Source organism: Prunus avium, chromosome 1, assembly GCF_965620075.1.
Source record: "Prunus avium chromosome 1, drPruAviu1.hap1.1, whole genome shotgun sequence".
Taxonomy (NCBI): Eukaryota; Viridiplantae; Streptophyta; class Magnoliopsida; order Rosales; family Rosaceae; genus Prunus; species Prunus avium.
This window is the reverse complement of record NC_142284.1, coordinates 53,111,012-53,132,601: the sequence shown is the minus strand read 5'-3', so window position 1 is coordinate 53,132,601 and position 21,590 is coordinate 53,111,012. Positions and strand designations below refer to the sequence as shown.

At 36.3% G+C, this 21,590-nt stretch overlaps 2 protein-coding genes and 1 pseudogene across 5 annotated transcripts; 2 read left to right on the top strand and 1 right to left on the bottom strand.

The window, feature by feature from the left end:
* Window positions 1-2,242: 2,242 nt before the first annotated feature.
* Window positions 2,243-5,864, top strand: LOC110766269 (putative 2-oxoglutarate-dependent dioxygenase AOP1.2). Of its 2 annotated transcripts, XM_088251522.1 has the most exons (3): window positions 2,243-2,486; window positions 3,591-3,927; window positions 5,090-5,864. In XM_088251522.1, the coding sequence occupies exons 2-3, from the start codon at window positions 3,635-3,637 to the stop codon at window positions 5,655-5,657; spliced, it is 861 nt and encodes a 286-aa protein (XP_088107648.1). In that variant the 5' UTR covers window positions 2,243-2,486; window positions 3,591-3,634; the 3' UTR covers window positions 5,658-5,864. The 2 variants fall into 2 exon arrangements, with proteins under 2 accessions (XP_088107648.1, XP_021825251.1); XM_021969559.2 differs by lacking the exon at window positions 2,243-2,486 and having other exon boundaries at window positions 3,383-3,927.
* A 2,531-nt stretch (window positions 5,865-8,395) lies between these two features.
* Window positions 8,396-11,785, top strand: LOC110766261 (paramyosin-like protein). Of its 2 annotated transcripts, XM_088251554.1 has the most exons (9): window positions 8,396-8,626; window positions 8,733-8,846; window positions 8,939-9,109; window positions 9,211-9,290; window positions 9,528-9,675; window positions 9,846-9,926; window positions 10,994-11,116; window positions 11,309-11,412; window positions 11,505-11,785. In XM_088251554.1, the coding sequence occupies exons 1-8, from the start codon at window positions 8,600-8,602 to the stop codon at window positions 11,390-11,392; spliced, it is 828 nt and encodes a 275-aa protein (XP_088107680.1). In that variant the 5' UTR covers window positions 8,396-8,599; the 3' UTR covers window positions 11,393-11,412; window positions 11,505-11,785. The 2 variants fall into 2 exon arrangements, with proteins under 2 accessions (XP_088107680.1, XP_021825244.1); XM_021969552.2 differs by lacking the exon at window positions 11,309-11,412 and having other exon boundaries at window positions 8,402-8,626.
* Window positions 11,786-13,960: 2,175 nt separating this feature from the next.
* LOC110766295 (putative LRR receptor-like serine/threonine-protein kinase At1g56140) lies at window positions 13,961-20,179 on the bottom strand (annotated as a pseudogene). Its single transcript, XR_015833030.1, has 22 exons — window positions 20,085-20,179; window positions 19,855-19,926; window positions 19,365-19,436; window positions 19,136-19,207; window positions 18,913-18,984; window positions 18,762-18,833; window positions 18,587-18,658; window positions 18,444-18,515; window positions 18,259-18,330; window positions 18,091-18,162; window positions 17,874-17,939; window positions 17,702-17,764; window positions 17,497-17,541; window positions 17,303-17,358; window positions 16,725-17,113; window positions 16,428-16,642; window positions 16,182-16,339; window positions 15,914-16,032; window positions 15,566-15,777; window positions 14,901-15,121; window positions 14,658-14,808; window positions 13,961-14,561 (listed from the first exon to the last, which is right to left on the bottom strand). The product of XR_015833030.1 is annotated as a putative LRR receptor-like serine/threonine-protein kinase At1g56140 (transcript).
* Between the last annotated feature and the right edge of the window lie 1,411 nt (window positions 20,180-21,590).

The window sequence follows — 21,590 nt, the reverse complement described above, 5'->3', positions numbered from 1 at the left end:
GGACACTCTCAGGCTCTTTGCAGTTTGCGTCTGCAATTTGTTTTTAGCAGCCATGCAGAATTGAAATTTGATAAATTTAGAAAACAAAGTGGTTCTTGTTTGTTGGTTTTGAAATAGACCCATTAATGTACAAAGCGTATCTAAGCAACTCTCTTAGCCACCAACTTCTGAAATCAAAAGTTTAAGGCAGGTGTGCAAAGGAAACTAACAAAGTGACACAAAAATGGATAGCTAGCTCTAGGTAGTCAAATTTGAAGAGATTCAACCAAAGTGAGTATAGTTCAAATGGGATTCTGCGTGGCTTGGTCCACAGAAGCCATCGAGTTGCTTCAAAGAGAAAGCATTAAGAAAACGAAAGAAGAAGAAAAAGAATCTTTTGCTCCACAGAGAAAACACGTAATTTTTTTGTCACTTTCTTTACCCTCTTTTTCTCTCACATTCATGTCAAAGATTCTTTCATAATGGCCAACGAGTCTAGCCCAGTGGAAAAGAGTTTTGACTTGCAGACCGTCTCAGGTTTGAACCCTCATAATACTTTGGTTATGTATGAAATCTCAATCTCCTTGTAGTTTAGATTATCGCTTGTATTCAAAAAAGATTCCTTCATAATGTGGTAAAGTTTTTGACCCATTTGAGTGTACCTTGGTAGGAGGGGCAAAGGGTTCTACATGTTGGTGCAACCCTACCAAGTCTATGAGTCTGGGACACCAATGACCATGGTCCATGGTCCATACCCTACTTAAATCTTCCACCATTTTTATTAGGACCTAATTGTGAAAGGTCTCATAAAGCAAGAAAATATTGCGTGCTGTGTTTCTGGGACCACTTATATATAAAGCCACAACTGTACAATTACCCAGAAGACATAATAAAATGCACAGAATATTGCACATGTTTAATGGTTTGGCAACCAAAAAGTGACAATTAATCTTTCCCTCTGACTTTGTTTCAGCAACAACTATGACAATGGCTTGGTCCATAATTGTCCATGGACTACATTAATGTGAAACTCATTTCCATTGGCGTGGGCTTCACAAAAATCTTCTTTTAACAAAAAATTGATGTGATTTGTAAATATGGTATGAATAGTGGGTAAAGCATTGTCAAGTATAAACATCACCGCATATACCTACCATGTCACCAATCGAATCAAAGGCATGTAATTGTGACATTAGATGACCCCTTAACAACTAGGGATCCATTTTAATTCACCAACTTAAGGGTTTTATTAGCCAAAAAGATAAAAGAAAGATTTTGAAGAAAAAGATACCTTAATCCATCTAGAAGCTAATTAATTTCATTTGAGACCACAAGTTGAAGTGATTTTTTTTTTGGTTGAGAAATTATGAGATTGCATTTATTATTCAGCCAAAAAAGTCATTAGTCACAAAAGACAATTACAATAACGGAGTGATCTAACATCAAAATTAAGACAATATGGGGTTTCTCCACTAACGATCACGCATGATCGAAGAAACTCTAGTATAAACATCTCAACTAAGATTGCAAACTCAGAACAACCAAAAAGAGATAAAGCTTGAGAAATCCAAGTCACAGCAATACAAATAAAACTCTCGCATAAGAGAGGTGAAAAACTCTCACAAAAGAAGATGTGAAAATTACACATTAAATCCAAAGGGTCTTTGTGACTTATTCCAAACTTGAAGAAATCACAAAAAGAATGGTGGTAGAAATCCGACATCAAAACACAAGTAGAGATTCGACACCGAAACACATCCGCCTGTAATGAGTAAAGGAAAATTATAACAAAATGAAGATAAATAAGATAGCGAGACAAAATGAACATGGTTGTTGGACCGACTCGCAAGTCAAATAATAATTATATATGTATATATATGTGTGTGTTTCAATTAGCCTCACAAATTCCCAATAGAGCAATTTATGTAACATATAATGTGCCATGTGTAGCTTGCCGACTTGTCGAATGTCGAGTCAAGCACAAAGAGTTTGTTCTTGGTGCATGTCTCATCAGCTGAATTTATTTTTTTTATAATTTGTGGGATACAACTGTTGCACATCTTCTTCAATCTACTCACATATCATTTTCCAACCAGTACATAACATTATGCTCCCTAATCATTTTCAATATTGCCAACGGAATATAAATGAAAGAAAGAAGAAAAAGGGGAAAAAAGGAACCACACACCATAAATGACAAACTTAATTAATACAGAAACACAAAGCATTGATTGATTTGAAAATGAGGTTTTTATTTTATTATTATGAATGATAATTGAGAGGGATCCTTAAATGTTAGGGTTTATATTGAATTTGGACAAATTATTTGGGTACCCCCTCCCTCACCCCATATCTTTATTAGAGGAGCTGCACAATATGAACCCATGTGGGTACGAAAGTCTTCTCTTCAACTCACAGAGCTGTGGGCTGTTTGTATTTAAGATCATCTGACTAGAAGAAACTGGAACCATCGACCTTTGGTATTTGTTTCTTAAAACTTTGTGAAGGTATTTTTTTTTTCTCTCCATATCTACTTTTGTTACAAACTATATGCATTTTTGCTTTCAACTAGATAATTTATCCTTCTTGGTTTCGTAGAGATCACTACATATCATAATTCGCTAATATTATATCAAAACTCTATGAATTTGTAAATCATTTTAGTTGCCATGGTCTCTAAATTTAGACATGATTCACATTTTAGTCATGGAATTTGCAAAATAGTTGATAATTAGTCCCTGAATTCCACTTCCGTTAGCAGTGTTGGTCAGACGTTATAGTTGGATTTTAAGGTTTTGGAAATTTTTTTGGAGTGAACTTAGATGTTTGATGGGTGTAAATAAAAAAAAAATCAAAGAAGGCAACGGGGTCTTGTTCTTTGTTTTCATGGTGGTGGAAATGGTGGATTTTGGTAAAAGTGGTGGTGGGAGTGGTGCTGGTGTGAGTGATGGGGGTTGGATTTGAAGTAACAATTTTACCCCTAAATTTAATAGAAAATCTAACAAATATGATGGCAGGAAACGAAAGTGAAGTTGAAGGACTACGTCAACCATTTTATGAATTCGAGGAGCAAAATGCAAATTGAGTCTAAGTTCAAGGACTATGACAACTAAAAAGTCTATATAAATAGCTGTTTTATTTGCTAATTAGCAAAACATTTTGATTAAACAAATTTTGCTTAAAGTAGCCTTCCTCTTATATTAATAAGTTATAGTTTGGCAAAATTTGATAGCAAAGAATGATATATATCCAAATGAGAGGCATTAGCTAATGACAAGGGATGTATATATTACTCATAGGAGTGATGACATGTCATTGTGACATAAGATCTACATCCGATCAAAGAAATAAAAAGGGTAGAAAAATAATTGGGTGCCCAAATAACCAGCCAAAAGGGTAGGCACAATTAATCTTTAAGACTTTTTTTTTTTTTTTTGGTGGGGGGTTTACCCTGTGGAGCCATTAGCCATAGCTTCCTATATATTGAGTGAGGGTTTCCCCTTAAATTTCTAAGAAAAGAGTTGGAGAGTAGGAGACAGACAAAGAGAGAGAAAGAGAGATGGGAGAGGAGGCTCATGCTGATCAAGTACTTCCAATTCTTGATTTTTCAGAGGGTTTAGTTTTAAAAAAGCAAGGGACTGAGGAATGGAAAGCTATGAACAACAAAGTTAGAGAGGCATGTGAGAATTATGGCTGCTTTCTTTTGTTAGTGAAGGATGAGATCCCCATGAATTTACGTGAAGAAATGGTGGCGGCCATGAAAGCTTTGTTTGATCTGCCTGAAGAGACCAAGCAGAAGCACACAAGCCCCAAGCCTTACCAAAGCTATGAAGGGAAGAGCCCTGTCATTCCCTTGAACGAAAGCTTTGGCATCGACGATGCCTGCGAGCTCGATGCAGCTCAAGCCTTCACCAACCTCATGTGGCCACAAGGCAAGCCTTCTTTCTGGTGAGATTTTCTTGCTTTCTAATTAAGGTTTGGAAAATGAAAATGTTGCTTTAGCTTTGATCACATATATATTTACATGCTTCATCACCCAAATATATATATCCAGTTGTTCGAATAAAATTCTGTCGTTTGTTGTAAAAAAAAAAAAAAAAAAAACTCCACAAGGCCAAATTTAATTTTGGTTTTTATTTTTATTTTTAATAAAAAGCAAGAACTGGTGTTCTCAGTCTGAGATATCTCACTGTAGGAGTCTAAGATAGACAAACCAAGAACCCCTCAAACATTTTTCTCATGTCATATATTACCTCTCAACTTATTGATTTCGAAAGTTGGATTTGAAGAGGGTGGGGAGTTAATTATAAATACATATAATTGCAGCTAAACAGAAGATTAATCACCATCTGTTTAGATCAAATTAGGAAAGAATTGTGGTTAAGGTCACTAGATGATTGAGAATCTTTCCTTAAATTGGACACTTTCAAACCAAGCAACGGCATTTTGATGACATAAAAACTCCATATTTTTGGCATGACAATGGCTGCTACCCAACACCCTCGCTACTTGCCAATGCCTCATTTAATAAGGCTTATCCCTTGAAACAGATTGAATTAAAGGAGTGCCAGCTTTATATGATTGTTATATAGTTCTGGCTATACCTGCACATGTCCTTGTAGAACTCCAGCACAGGGCAAGATAATCGGTTTCTTATGCAGATGTAACTGCCTCATTTAAAACTCAGTTGCACTTTCTTGGATTATGTACAATAGTCAACATTAACTTCAACTCCATATATCCCATCACAAGAGTACATATATAATGATAACGGGTAGGTGCATATATTCATGAGCTTCATGAAGAGAAAATTTTGAATGGAAACTTTTTGTCACGTGACAGGTATCGTCTAGTTAAAACATAACAAGTTTTACAAAATTTGAATTACAAATAAAAATTTATAACATGAACGGAACAAATCAACCTACAACGTGGCAGGAAAGTCCCTATCCTAGTTTTTTCCTCTTGACAACCCTGTGACTTACGTGGAATTGAAAATCCAAGATTATTGAATTGTTATATATGCTAGTGATAATGGTTAACGGGTACTTTTACATTTTTCTGGTACATGACCATATATGTTTTGTTTTGCTTTGTTTTGTTATGGTAGTGAGGCTATGAAATCCATGACTTCAAAGATGATGGAATTGAATCTCATCATCCTTAGGATGATTTTGGAGAGCTTTGGCTTGGGAGACCACTATGAATCCCATGCCCAAAACACCACCAGTGCTTTTCGTTTCATGAAGTACAAAGCTCCTCCTCCAAGCAACATTAACAATGCCCTTGGTCTTGTGCCTCACACTGACAAAAACACCCTAACCATTCTGTGCCAAAACGATGTGCAAGGCCTAGAAATTCTGACCAAACAAGGCAAATGGGTGGAGGTGATGGTCCCGAAGGAAGCTGTTATGGTGTTTGTTGGGGATGCACTTAAAGCCTGGAGCAATGGGAGGCTTCATGCAGTGACACATAGGGTTATGATGAGTGGGGACAAAGAGAGGTACTCGTATGCCCTATTTTCTTTGCCTAAAGAGGAGGTGGTAATTGAAGTACCTCAGGAATTTATAGACAAAGAGCACCCTTTGCTATACAAGCCATTCAACTTTGCTGAATACTTCACATACTTCACGTCCAATATTCGTGAGGATGCACTTGAATTATATGCTGGAGTTTGATTATAATTATGATTATATATATATATATATCCATCGGGGATGTGTTTTGTAATAAGGTTGCTATATTAATTATATATGTGTGGTGCGTTTTACTTTCGTTAAAGACAAATAATTTTAGTGTGTGGTTGGTATGGAATTTAGACATATGTAGTGGTATCTTGCATCTTTTCCGGGACAAAAAGGTTATAAATATATTTGGTTTAATTATGGGTTGGATTATTGATATACAGTACAAGTTATTTTCATCTTCTAATAAGCGATAGTGAGGGAGGGGGAAATCGAACCTAAAACCTCAGGTGCACGGATAAGTGCTTTTAACCATTTGAGTTATAAGCCACTTGCACAAGTAATTTTCATCTTAAAAATGTGTGGTGGCGGGCTTTCATTGACAATGCACATAATAAATTAGGATGGGGAGTAGCTTGCATTCTTGCAATCCTGTGAGCAAAGGCGGAGACAAGATTCTTTTATTTATTTTTAATATATTAGGAGAAGAGATTCAAGAGTTGTATATGTTCTAACATCAGAAAGAGAAATACTGCTACATTCTTCTCGAATATGATATATCGTCTAATATTAGAAAGAGAAATACTACTGCATTCTAGTTGACAAACCAAGATTTAAAATTAAGGTGGGGCTGAACTTCCAAAAGGGTAGTGCTATTAGGGCATAGAGAAATGGAAAGTCTAGAGATGAGGGCTGAATATGGGGAGCTAAGGGTGGGTTTGGAATAATTTGCACTCTAAAATACCCAGCAGATTAAAACATTAAAATAAAAATAAAAATTTAGTGCCCATCCCGATATACAGCTCATCACGCTAGTCAACCTTTTGGGAGAGTGCAATGCAAATAACACATGAAACGAGAAATAAAATATAGAAACGATTTCCATTGTTGATCTATAAAGCCACATATAAGAAAAGAAGCTTACGGTGAAAGTATCTATATAATCAAATTACAAAATCTAGGGCAATCATGATCTGCACAATGAGTGACGTGTGATGAAAGATTTTCATTTAGTTAATCCATAAAATATAATAATTAATCAAAGACATTCATAGTTAAAGTATATAATTAATACTTACTTGGGTTGTAATATATGCCATGTGAATGTTATGAAAAATTTTAAAAAACCAATAAACTTGAGTTATATGATTAATTTGGCTCTATTAGTTGCTAATCATGGAGGTCTGCATGTGAGTGTATATGATATGTGATGTACACATTGACCTCAAACCCCACCCCAAGCCACGATTTAAGGCAATGATATAAACTAATTAAGCAAATTTGAACTTTAAGTAGAAGCCGTTTTTGAACATAATATAGGCACCCTTGTAGGGCCCACTCTACATTGTATTTCACTAATTCAAACCGTCTATTTTGTAGATATTCATTCAAAAATCATCTCTACAAAAAAATCACTTGAATACGATATCATTTTACCATTTAATTAAATTATTGAAATTTAAGTATTTTCAAAAAATCGTAGAAAACACTAAAGGGTGTCTTTCAAATAAAATAATTTGAGAAATGCCTCTATAGAAGGGAACTATATATATAGATCATGCATCATCATGTTTTGTACTTTGTACTCTTATAGCTAGGCTAGGCTGTATTATTTGCTCAAGTTGTTTGCTCTCATGCATGCTTAGTCGTGAATCATGATGACAAGATCAGATTTGATTGACCCTTAATTGCCTCATTACATTACATTTGTACATGTACTCCATCAAATGTGGGCGTGGTTTGTGCGGTATTTGCTGTTTCTTCTTGTCTTATTTGGTCACCCAAAGCTTTCATTAGGCCAGCCAGAGATCATGGTTTTGCCCCCCAATCCACAAACACTGCGTTTTTTTCATTTTCAATTTTTCTTTGGTTTAGATGACTTAAAACGATAAAAGTCCAAGTTTAGCTCATGCACGCCTGGCAACCTTGCCCTAAAATATTGAGAATTCAATTGCTTTGACTTGAAAGTCTTGAGTTATAATGGAGTTATTGACTTAAGACTTAATTTTCCCTCTCTACTCGTTTTTGAACCAAACTCAACTTAAGGAGGAAACCCCTCTAATTACATGAGAATTCATCACATTAATATTTCTTTTAACATGTTTGTAGTATCAGAAACCGAGTTAACTTTTCTTATTGTTCATGAATCATGTTAAAAGATCGTATCATTATGAAATTCGAATCAAAGAGCTTTAGGTTCAGACCATAAACTTGCGAATATGTTTCATGTTTATTTTTGGTACCTAACAGACCCAATCAAAATTCCAACTGAGTTCTGTATTTGCTACCCACCCTCTTCAATTGAGGGGTCCTACTAACCCGAGGATAAGGGTTGTGCTTTGTGAGATTTCACCGTATTGAACATCACAAGAGCAGGCTTAGTTCAAATGACCAATCACTTTAATGCCATGCTTAGTTACAAGCCCACGCTATTATGCCCAATGCTGATCTATTTGCCGTTGAAAGCTAATTATCCCGTCTTCATAGTTTCGTGACCAAACATAGTTGACTGAACCCTAATTTCAAAAATATATATTAACCTCAAATTAGGCCAAAAAAAAAAAAAAACCAAAGTAAAAAGAAATTTTGCCGGCTGAAAACAACAAATCCCATTTGCAGACCAATGTTACCATGCAAATTTCATCCAATTACTTGACAATCTCTTAAGCTCAAAGCCCAAATCTAATGCACTCCAGAACCTCAAAAGCCCAATTTCTCGAGCCCACAAAACGCCTCGTCGTTTAGAGGGGAAAAAAAAAAAAAAAAAGGGTTCGTCTAGCGGCCTGGTGCATCGCCGTCCTCAACCGTCAACTCCCCTCACTCACTCACCCCCAATCCGATATTGTTCGCAACGAAGCCCGACCAATTACAAAACGCCGTCGTTCTATCAACTGTTGTGTTTTTACAGTGAAACTTAACAATTCGTAAGATCAACGATGTCAGAAGACAATCTGAATGAATTGGTCAGTAAAATATTGACCATTTGTAGCAAAAATGGCTTTTGATTTTCTTGGCAAAGAAAAAGTTGTTGTTTTTATTAATAATGTGGGTTTTGTTTTTTGATTTCAGATTGAGAGGAAAGCGAATGTTACGAATGAATTGCAGAGTTTAAGAGAGAAAATCGATAAGGAAGGAGCTAAAGCTGCGGTGCACAAGTTGATATCGCTTAGCCAGGCATTGAAGGTTCACTATTTTCCTCGTGTCTCTGTTTATTCTCGAAGCGTCGTCGTTTTTCGGTAATGGGTATTGATTGAAATTTGATTATGTTATTGCAGGAGCTGGAAAGGCAAGAGCTTGAAATCCAGTCTTCTAGTAATTCTGAATTGGATGCTGAGGTTCGTAGATTGGAGGACCAAATAACAAATGGGTATGATGGCCAGACCGTCTCTGATGAATTGGATCGTCTGTTGAGTGAATCAGTGGAGGAAATTGATTCAGCTAAAAGGGTAATTTGCTGTTGCTCACAACATTTGATTATTTGCTGCAACATGGTGTTGCTAGAATTTTTTTATTTATTTTTTGGTGATGAAAACAGTAATATGTGTAGGAACTTGCAGCTAGATCAAGGGAAGTGCTGGCAGTGCAGCGCCAGATTGATGATGTTCCATCTCAATCAGAACTCATCCAGTATGTCTTTATTTTTTTCTCTGTTTATAAATTTCGGGCTTGTTTAGGACTTAGATTCTAGATGGTTGCTAACTAAAACCAGTTTGAAGGATTTAGATGAGTTGGGTAGACTTCAAATGCAACTTAAAGTATGAGATTGAAGTTTGGGGCATATTTTATGTATGGTCTTTGATTATTTTTTCTGCATTTATGATAGAAAAAGAAAAAACACCGACTGTCTCAACCTTGGCTCTGCAGGTATGAACGCCGGTTTTCAGAACTGAACGCTCAAATTCAGGGAAAACTTCGACAAACTCGTAAATTCTATGCCACATATAATGCACTTTTGGAGATCAAAGAATTGATGCTAAAGGAAACATCTTTATTGAATTCAATAAGTTCACAGGTAGTCTGCTGTAAATTTCGCCATCAATATCCTCTTATGGGATGCTCCCATTTTTCTTCTTCTTCCTTTCTCTTCGATAATTTGATTTTATGCAGGATGTTTTTCACTTGTTTCTGCTATTATTGTATTGTCATTATTACCAACTTATTTTGCTTGTAAACTTTGTATAGTTTCAAGATGCAATCACTAGCACTGATGGTCGCATGAAACTCATTAACTCCATGGAGGGAATCATAAGGGGCAGTCAACAGGTAATGCCCAAATGTCATCAAATTGTCTGCATATATTCTGTTGGGGATCAGGAAAAGAAAACCTCAACTCTGCCTTGATACTATTGTGCAATCCTAGTAAAGAAGAAACTTAGTTCCTCAATCTTGGAATGTATGCTTTAGTTGATTCTAAAGAGCATTGCTTTTACTCCCTCATACAACTTTATTTATGTGTCCACAGAGATCCATAGTTTCTGTATTCCGTTTTCTAGTCTAGTAGGATGGTTCCCCTCAAAGAGAACCAAACGACTTGCGCTGCTTTGATTTTCCTTTAGAAAATGGAGAGTTTTGCCCCTTTACCTTCCTTGTAAATCATTTACTAGCATCTAGTCAGATAGCCTTTTGATCCGTATGACCTTACAAGGGCTTGAATGAATGGCCTTTTAACTCCTTGCATGGGAGAAGCAGTTAGAGAGAACTAGCGTGGATTTATATGCATAGCTTTGGAGGGGAACTAACTTTCTGCCTTGCGGCAACCTGGTGAACCCAGTTGCCCTGTTGCCTATCATCACTGTTGATAATGAATCTTTAGCAGTGTAGTTCACTGAATAGTATCAGGGACATCATAGTAGATTTTATACAACTTGGGCACTTCAAAATTTGGTAAGCATCCAGACAAAAACATGAGATAGTTATAGGTATTGATATGTCATCCCTAGCGTAGGATAAGGGTTGAAACCAAACAGATGCACCCACTAAGTGAAGAGAGAAATAAGATATAATTCATGTGCTAAAAATACCACCTGTAACAGGCCAAACCCCGTATTGAGTTATTAGAGATATAAATAAGATAAAACTAATATAATTCAACCGAGTTCTGTGTCCAGCATATTGAGGAGTAAATGAATCTAGTATGTGCTTACACATTCGCGCCCAACAATTGTATATCCCATTGTTGTCTGCTACTTCAATCAAACTCAACTTAAACTTCCACATGACTGAGTATTTTATTTGCCTCATTAGTATCCACTCGTTTTCAACTTCTGTACATACTTTTTCACAAATGCTTCTAGTTATTCCTAAATTTTACTGCTGAATCCATTTTACAGAAGCTACTAAAGGTACAACTTGGACTTAAAGAAGAGCAAAAAGTTTGTGATGCTCTGAAGGCGAAGCATGTTGCAGCAACTGCAGAGCAAAGGCACTGTTATTCTCTCTTAAAAGCTTTCCAGGTAAGCACTATAATCATGACATCACAATTAATATTTAGTGTTTGCGACACTGGAGCCTTCAGTTAAAACTTCTGTTCTTGTCTATCATATTCTGGTATTAATGATTAATTATTTAGGAAGTGCTGCTACTTAAGAAAATGTCTAATGTTAGAAAATATCAACTGTTTTTCCATCTCTTTCTGGGTGGTCCAGCTGCGGTACCTAGAAATTTATATTTTCTTAGCGTGGTCAATATCATTGTCTACTACTTCACAGAGATGTAAGAGTGTTGGTTAGCAGTTTGGCAAGAATTGATGGTAATTGTCCTGGCTCTTGCCAAATTATCTATAACCAACTCTCAGTTTACCGATTCCCTCGAAATTACTGAATTAGTACTTTAAATATGCAGGAGGAATGTACAAAGAATGAGGTACTCAGAAGAAGTGCCACTTAGAACATCTCCGCAGCATTTGAAGTCGAGTTGTTTGGCCAACTTCATGCTGTCGCTCATCGGTTGAATGCTTACTCATTCATTTGAAATGAAGGATTGGTTCATCATAAGTTCTTGTAAATTAAAAATCAAACGTTTTTGTTTGTAAACATTTTCCCGGTCTTGAATGTTGTACTACTTACCAAGATACAAATAATGAATAGAAAGATCAGCTTAATCAGCTTGATGTTGAAATTCAACTCATCTTTTCCATACTGGATGTGAATGATGTGAGGGATGTCTTATTCTCTGGCATCTCCTTTCACACAAAGACAACGAAGCAAACAATGACATTTTTTTTTTGTTTCTATCGATCTACTTACAATACCTACTCCTTTCTGATTAGGATACATTAATTAATTAATTAATTGCGTCGCCTTAATTGTGCCCTATCTACCAGTTCAGTTTTGTTCATGAATTTTCACCCACGTTAAATTAATTAACAACAAAATCCAAAAGATAGAACATTAAGTCGTCTCAAGTCGTCTCATTCGATCCTTGTACCCTCTTTTGGATCCCCATTGTGGTTGTGGACGGCCATGGAACTCTTTGAAGAAAACAAATATAGGAGGGGACATGTGAATTGGCAAATTGGAAATCCTACTTTGCATGATAAATACGTGGAATTTTTTTTATTTATTCAACCGAGATTTGAACTCAAGACTTCTTAATGAGTATCACTAAACATAAATATGATGATGTGTTGATATATTGGCATATAATTATCACATTATGTAGTTGAGAAAACATAAAAATGTTTCGCATGGCATGTCTTTTATACACAATTTATATGTGTGGACAGAGAGCTCGGATTTGTAAGATTCTTTTCTGCTTATTGTATGAGGCTTTTCCTTAGACGTATTATGTTGTCATGACAACCCAAAGACAACTACTATTCACATGAGATACGAAGAGAGAAACTTGTATAGAGTTTTGGTGTGAGAAGTAAAGAATATGGCAAACTATTTATTAAAAACAAAACAAAACAAAAATCTGAAATTTTTGGTATTTTTTTCAATTTAAAAAAAAATAAAAAATCATAGCTGATGTCATCAATGATGTCACAGTCCTAAGGCCCTAGCTCAAGTTGTTCTTGCCTTTAGGTCTGTCAGGGCTTGTTAAACCCACGCCTTGCCTGGGCTGTTTTGTACCATTGGAAACTGATTCTTGAGCCTAGGGCCCTCCTTGCCCGGGCTGGGGGCTGTGGTGGAAATGCCCTAAATGGGCTCAAAATATAGTTTGGGGGATTAGTGTACTTCATGGGATAAAATGGGTGAAATTTGGAACAGTCGAACCCAAATACTATATATTCCTCTGTTCAATTCAAGTTAGTCTAGATTTAGTTTTCATTTTATAAAATAAAAAAAATAAAAAAAATCAAAGATGTAAGTTTGATTTCGGTTTTTGTTCACTAAACAAAGCCCAATAGCTAAAGGAATACACAAGGCCCAAAAAACTTGGGTTGGGCCAGCAAATCAGAACATACAACACAATCTCATAATCCAAACCAACAAACAAAAAAAACCCATATATGAAGAAATTATTCGATATAACAGTAACACCGTGTCATGTCCCATGTTATGATTTTTGTGATTTTTGTAACACCATGTGGAAATATGCTAACTAGTAATAAAGTAAATGATGGAATTTAAAAGTATAAAGGAATTCATACATCCCGACCGGCTGTGAAAGCTTAATGTAGTAATTAAGACTAATTAACTTAACATGAAGATGACATGGTTGATAGGGTTGTGGCAAATGATGTTCGGCTAGGCGAAGTTGGACAAGTCTGCTTTAAAACCACTGTTGGCAAGAAGCAAGTTTTTCTCCTCTCTTTTGCCTTAATCAGCTGCCCAACAAACAACTCAAGCTTCTCCAATCTGGTCTTGCAATTTCGGATTCTGTCTAGAAGTACAAACGGATTCTGTCTAGAAGAGCAAATGTTTGTATATTGTATGGTCTAGTGCCAATCTACCCTGGAGGGTTCAGATTTAAAAGTCAGGAATTGAAGAGGATAAATTGATATTTTCATTGTTTGGTAACTTAAGCAGAGAAATTATTAAATGACTTGAGGAAAAAATTGTGGAAATTGAGGGTCGAGATTATTTCTATTGAGTATTAATTCGTTTTTCTTGATTCAACATACATAAATTCAAACACTGAAATTATTAATTATCACTATATTTATTCCTTTTTCTACTTCTTCCAAGTGCAGGATAACCCCCAAAGGGGTTGCAAGTTTTTTTTTCCTACCAATTGGGGATGGTCTACAGGGTTCATAACTACTACTCTTACGACAGGAGGCTTACCTAGCCAACATTTACAGGACGCGTACTACAGGATAAACCATCTATTTGTTTGATAATAATAATATATTTTTCTATCATTCAATGGCCGATTAAGGCAACCAGATATCTATAGAATTGTATCTTATTTCTATATACATCATCATTCCCATAAACTAAAGGCAGAAAAGACACAAAGACAAGTACAAAATGTAGAAAAGTTTTAGCAGTGAGAGAGTCACAGATTTACAGCAAGGGAAAGATAATGGAAACTTCTTACTTCTCACATTCCTTCTCCTATAATGCCAGTGAGCATTGATCCAGTCACATTTACCAAAGACAGGGCAGGGTCAATCCCGGGGCTAGAACCAGTTGTGCTCCCTTCAGGCTGATGGTTGAGGAGAACATTGCTCTTAGTTGATGAGGTATCATCATCCATCAAAACGCTACTTGTGGTTACATCTTTGAAATCCCAATTTGCCTAATAACTTGGCTTTGACATAACAGTGCTTGCTTCAATATCTCCAGAAAGTATTGCCACCACATGTGACATCGATGGCCTCATCATTGGTGAAGCCTGAGTGCAGAGGAGAGCTGCCTTTATCAATCTAGTTGCGTCATTTTCATCAAACTTTGTCAATCTTGGATCCACCAACCCCAGACTCTGGTCGTTTTCATGTAGATTCCATGCCTGAAAACAAACATCAAGGCATGGTCAAAAAGGAAAAAAATAAATAAGTTTTCACAGCAATGCTAAAATAAAAGTAGCTAGGCAAAGTTTTCCTACCCATCCAAGAAGATAAATCTTCTCAGGATCCAAGTTGTTGTCAGAATTTGGTCTCCCGCAGAGGATCTCCAAAGCAACAACCCCGAAACCAAAAACATAAACCTTTTCTGTCAGACATCCGCGCATTGCATACTCCAGCCCCAAATAGCCTCTACAAGATTATCAAATGCTTACTAAAAATGTTGCTTGGATTACACCCTCCCTAGTCATGATTAACAATGTATAACTTAAACGAGGGCTTACATTGTGCCTGCAACCCGGGTGCTCAAGTGTGTTTTGTCGTCATCATAAAGCTTTGCCCATCCAAAATCTGATATTTTTGGGGAGAGTTCTGCATCTTGCAAAATATTAATGGCGATGTACAATCCTGGGCTTTGACTCCTCATGAAGGTAAGTAAGTCCTCTTGCTGTTCCCAACAATATATAGAAGCGGGTAGGCCAGTCAAGGTGCAGGTCATTTCTTCCTGAAACATTACATGGAAAAACAACCAATGCACATAAAAGAGAAAAAGTAAAAAGAAAATTAATGAAAATATATTTTGATATGAGAATTGGGCTGGTTTAACATATTTTCTTGTGTTCAAAATTGTTCAGGATACTTAATTGAATAATCCCTCATACAGAGCAAAAACTAATAAAATCTAACTAGCAGTAGTTTTCTTCTTTCTTTATTTGCCAGCAGAAAACCAAGGCAGTGAAAGAAGATTTATTCTCAAGGAAAAAACTTGGATGTAACTTCAGAATATTTCAAACTGCAGAATATTCTGATTCAGATAATTACTCTTTTGGTTTCTTTAATCTTCACTCCTCAGCTGAGAAAAATTATAACAAAAATGGTTGCGTAAAAAACTTGGGGGAACGTTTAGAGTCCTTGAAACTGCATGGTATTCTGTTTCTATAAAACCTACCAAAAAGTGCCTGATCAAGGCTCTTGTTTTCAAGATACTCATAAACCAAAATGCGGTGGATTCCTTCAATGCAGCATCCATACAATTTTACTAGATTGCGATATTGGACTGCAGATATCGTAGCAATCTCGGTTACAAAATTGACTCTTCCCTTGGTGAGATGCAACTGAAAGTTGCTTCACAGCCACTACCCTCCCATCAGAAAGTGTCCCCTGTAAACAGAAATACAATTCAGTGACATGAAAGGGAAGTAGAAAGAATCTATTTTGCTTCTCTCTCAATTTCTTTTTGTAAGAAGTCAAAGTCATTACTTTAAAGTAGCAGATATTGATGTAAAATAGATTTCACCTTATAAACAAGTCCATATCCTCCCTCTCCTAGCTTATTTGAAGGATTAAAATCTTCTGTTGCAGCTCTCAACTCAGCATAACTGAAAGTATTTGGTCGGGGACCTAATCCTAGAAGATCTTCATATTCAAAAGAGAGTATGACATAGGTTTAAATTTCGAAACAACACATCAGAAGTATTTTCTCTCAAATATGCTTATCAATAGCAGAAAGAACCTAGAACCGCATGCAGAATTAACCCTTAATAATATGCTCAGTGCTCTTTTACCTTCATCGTCATCTTTTTCTGATGTTTTTCTCCGCATATATAAAACTGAAAATAATAATAGCAAGATCACTACTCCGACAGGGACAGCAATACCAACTATCAACCCAGTCCTGCTCTTCTTTGAAACAGAAACAGAATAATTGGTGTAGTTGGTGTATCTGAGCAATGAAACAGAATAATTGTTCAGGGTCAATCAATTGACAGCAGATAAATACATTTAAACCATTCATAGGAAATCTTCATAACTTGACATTATATTATATACCTGAAGCAGCGTGGACAGCTGATATTAGCGGGCCGTAATCACCTTGTTCAGGTATGCAACATGTTCCCTTACCAGCCCAGAACAGATGAATATCTAGGTAATTCTCTGTCACATTAACCTTGAAGGGTCTCGCAACTGCTATGTTAACCCCTCCTGCCTCCTTCGATATGTCGAAGTCCTTCCTTCTGAGGTTCCCCTAGGAAGCAAATGAAGAGATAGTTAAATAATTCTGTCTAATGAGGTTGCCTTTACTTCAAATAGTTTATTAGCAGCCTTACTTGAATATAGATATCAAATACACGCCTTCCTAGACTTTGCCAAGTTTGTGTAGTGCGGCTAGCAAAAACCGTTTCTGCAAATTGCAATGTTACAGTATAAGGTCCATTCTGAAGACCCAGGCCATAGTATCTCAATGAACCTGGGGACACTCTTGAAGTCTCGAAAAGCTTTGGGGTCACATCTGTACCAGAGACTTGCGTAAGGGTGGTTTCCACAAATGATTGATTCATTCTATCAGAAAACAAACCCACATTGCTAATAGACCATTTCTGTGTACTGGTTACATTAAATGTTGCTGGGCCAAGAGCTCAGTCTTCAGCCTCATACAATATCCCGCCACTTCCTCTCATTTGTTGTCCTCCACACTTGATTGAGAAGTTTGCAATTCAATGTAATAGCACAAGCTATGATTAGTGAAAAAACTTCAAACTGATGTAATAGCACAAGATATGGTTACTAAATTTATCAAGACATTCCTACAATATGTATACATAATGAGATAAACAATGCCTATTGCTGCAACATGATCTTGCATTAAAGAAATAAATGCTAGTGAAATATAGAAGAAGATTACATTGTGGGGTATTTCAATTGCATGGAAAATTCCTCTGGAGGCAATTCAATCCAGGAAGACTGTAAACACAGAGAACAATTATTATTTATAATAATTAAACTGTAGTGGAAGAATCCATTAAACTGCAAAAGTGTAATAGCAATCACTTTATGTTTGAACGATCCGTCTAAAAAAAAGGGTATTTCGATTCAACTCACGTTATGTTTGAACTGTCAAATGTGAAGTTGTTGACCACTAAGTTCCTGCATAAAATCATTAATAAATCAACATATGAAGATGAAAATTTGGTGTTCAAGATCTCAACATATCAGTACTTCAAATCCATCCCTTCTAATTTATTGAATTTCATTCATGTGGTATTATATATGCACAATGAAGGTGAACGATAAAAAGGAGACATACAGTTGCGATATTGTGGTTGCCCATGGGGGAAAGCTTCCTGAGAAATAGTTGTAAGACAAATCTCTGCACATAACAATACAGAATGAGAAGGCACAAAGATGCATGAAAGTTCAAAGGAATTTAAGTAAGAAAAAGTATTATAGCATACTTTTATGACATTATTAAGACTTACATAGTCTGAAGTTGATTGCTCTTTTGGCTTGGAAGAGGTCCAGGCAGACTATTGTTTCCAAGAAATCTGTCCATATCAATTATAGGAGGCACCCAGAAAAATAAAAGGAAAAAGAAAGAAACAAAGAAACAAGAAAAAGGTCAGATGAACGATTCTGAGCAGGAAATTCAATGGCATAAGTACAGAAAAGGGGAATAATGAAGTTAGGCCTTATTACAAATATGTAAGAGAACTCATGTTGAACAAAGAACTTGGGAGTTCGCCTGTTAAATTGTTGAAACCCAAATCCCTGCAACATGAGTGATAAGTTAGAGGAACAATTAAAATGATAAGAAAATTAATTGGTATCTTTGAGATTCAAGCTTATATATCTGCTGGAACGTACAGTATCTGTAAATCTTGATATTGTCCAAAATCAGTAGGGATGCTACCATTGATTAATGTATTCTGTAGAACTCTATTACACCACCAAAAAAATTTAGTGCACAAGTAAATGGAGTAAGATTTCAAATTTGAAAAGGAAAACGAAGTTTGATCTCAATGTGTGAATGAACGAGAAGGTTAACTTACAAATCAATCAAGTTCTTCAAATTTCTTATGAAATTAAGAGAGGAGCTCACATAATATATATCACTGATTCACCTTCATTATCATACACAAACATAAGTGATGCCCAGTAGAGAGAGAAAGAGAGAGATTTTAAAATGTATTACAGAGAATTCAATGAAGTCAATTGAGAAAAACTGGGTGGTATTGGGCCTTCAAAAGAGTTCCCTTGAAATCTCCTACAAAAAAACATTTGAGATGCTTGTGAATAAAAGACCCATCTCTCAGCCATGCAGGTCTGCTTTCATAAACTGCAGAAGGTTAAAAGTTTTCCATACTTACAAAGCAGTTAGTTTTGTCCAATTCCCAATGAAAGAAGGTATCTTTCCTGAGAAAGGAATGTCTGATGCCCAGCTAAAATTCAAAAAGTTGACTCATAGTAAGCTCATCCTAGAATAGCAATCTCAAAGTACTGAATAAACAAAAAACTTACAGGACTTGCATGTTGATGAGCTTAGCAAATGTTGAAGGAATTTCACCACTGAGTCCACAGCTGTCCATGTAACTGCAAAAATCATAAACTGATTACTACCAATTACATAGGATAAATGCATTCCTTGCTCATGGATAATGACAAACAAACCGTTCCTTAGAGAAAAATTAAAAACACATTGCAACATGTGATTCATATTTGATGAGTTCAATGAAGCACTCACAATTGCTCGAGCTTGACTAAATTACCAAGTTCTGGTGGGAGTGTTCCAGAGAAATTATTTGATCCAAAGGACCTGCAACAAGTCATGTTGAAGAGGTATAAAATTAAATAAAAGCAATAATCAGAAATGATAGGGGACTCTATATCTAACATGTTTCAATTCAATACAGTATTTCTCATTTGTGTAAAACACAAAATTTAATTGTGTTTGGTCATGTTTCATTGCTTACAGGACAGTTAGCTCCTTAAGGTTTCCAAGTTCCTTGGGGATGGGCCCAGAGAATGAATTGATGGCAATTGACCTGAATGGAAATATATCAATTAAAGATATTAGCACCTGTTTATAATTCAGGATAAAAACAGAATAACTTTCTGTATACTATGTGCTTCTTTTACCATATGGTATAATACTCACTTGGGAGATCTATGTTTCATGTCCTCAAAGAAGAAATAAACCAACAAAATTGATTGATTTGTAAGAAATACAATTCCAACTTATATATCAGGACCAAAAACAAAAAGTAAAGCCAATCACCAAGCAGCTAGTCTTACCTCAAAGATTATAATTAGTAAGTAGTTCCTTAAAGCTTACAAAACAGATAAAGGAAAATAGAACCAGAGTCAATTATAGAAATTGTACATGGGAATGAGACTCATCAAAGTATTTGACAGATAAAAAATTTCTACCAAAACTTAAATAAATGCTCTCTCACTACTTACAATACCATCAACGCAGACATATTGCCGACGAATGCTGGTAGGGGACCGGTGAAATAATTCTGATCAATTTTCCTACAAGAATTGAAACAAAATGAAATGACCAGCGATTAATCTCCAAGTACAAAAAATATTTGTGACAATTTTGAACGGTAAGAAACTTGTGTCTTTTATATGAAAATGTAAACTGTGATAAACCAAACAACAGAGAAGGGGTGGGAAAAACTTCATACAAATAGATCAGATATCTTAAAGCCACATATTCTTCTGGAAACACCCCTCGTTTGTTCAGAGCACAAACTCTCCTGGAACGAAAAAAGATTGAGCAGTTATGCACTTAATATTACAATTGATATATCAGGCATGTTCTGCTTAGTTTTCTAAACTTGATAACTAATTGATTTGCTACAGTCAACAACACAAGAATAAAGAATATGGAGAGAGAGAGAGAGAGAGAGAGGAGGGTAATAACATACAGTTTGGTGATGTGGCAGGTAGTATTTTTGTCATAAGTACAGTCACAAGTGATGGCTGGATTATTCTCTAGCTTTTCAAACTCGCTTCCATTGATGGCAAATCCAATGCCTGGCTCTCCTCCACTGATAGGCAGGGCTTGCATGTGCCATTGCTTGAATATTGAGATCAACTCCGTCACTGCATTCTCAATTCAATCATTGCGTACACATCAAATAACGTATTTAGGTTATACCTGAAAGATGGCTAGTACCTTCAGATGGATCGGTAGTGGCATTTTGAGCCATGGACACATGAAACCAGAAGCAGCTTAGAAAGCATAGACTGCAAAAGAAGCCAAAGGACGCTGAAAGAGGCCATTGTTGTTTCAGACTTTCAATCAATTGCAGTGTTCGAAAAATCGGCCTAGGCGGGCGGCTAGGCGGCTAGGCGGTCGTTAGGCGGGCTCTAGGCGGCTAGGCTGTCGCTAGGAAGGCGTGAGGCGGCTAGGCGGTCGCTAGGCGGGCGCGAGGGGGCTAGGCGGTCCCTAGGCGGGGGCGAGGATGCTAGGCGGTGGCTAGGCGGCTAGGCAGTAGCTAAGCGGGCGCCTAGGCGGGTTGGGTCTTTTTTCGTTGCCGAACCTGGAGGACGAAGCAGCCGAAACCAGAGAAAACAAATCGAAGCTTGAGTTGATAGAGAAGCGAAATGGCTTGACCGCGAGTGCAAGTTCCGTACTCTGCGAGTGCAAGCTTCATGTTCGTCCGGAATATATTTGAAGAGTATAGCCGCTCGGCTATACTTTTCAAATATTCGAATGTCTTTGAATCAGCTATAAAGAAACTGAGCCCTGGATCTTACATGTACCCTGGCCTTATTGGATATTTTGGACGACAGAATGTCAAATTGTCAAGGGTGATGAATTGCCGAGCAGTTTGATGATGTGGAAACTAAGCCCTACTAACGTTATCATAGAATCGATTTTTTTAACAGAAATATTCTTTTACGGGATAATTATCCTTCTTTTATTTGACATAAGTTTTTAACCATTATATTATAGTACAATGAATGGTTGAGATTAAACAAACTAATTTTTTATATTTTTTTAATATATAATGATATATTGTAATTAATTTTTTATTGACTTTCCCATTCCATTTTCTCTCTCTGTATTAATATTTGGTTTTTTTTATTTATTTATTTATATATACCCCATGAAAATGTATTTGAGTCTCACTTTGCCTCTTGAACAAGGACAAATCCATGTACAGGCTAGGCTTGGCTCTAGC

Coding starts and splice junctions, on each gene's coding strand:
- LOC110766269 (XM_021969559.2), top strand. CDS start 3,539: ATGGGAGAGGAGGCTCATGCTGATCAAGTACTTCCAATTCTTGATTTT. Junction 3,928..5,089: donor CAAGGCAAGCCTTCTTTCTG/GTGAGATTTTCT, acceptor TTGTTATGGTAG/TGAGGCTATGAAATCCATGA.
- LOC110766261 (XM_088251554.1), top strand. CDS start 8,600: ATGTCAGAAGACAATCTGAATGAATTG. Junction 8,847..8,938: donor CGCTTAGCCAGGCATTGAAG/GTTCACTATTTT, acceptor ATGTTATTGCAG/GAGCTGGAAAGGCAAGAGCT. Junction 9,110..9,210: donor AAATTGATTCAGCTAAAAGG/GTAATTTGCTGT, acceptor TAATATGTGTAG/GAACTTGCAGCTAGATCAAG.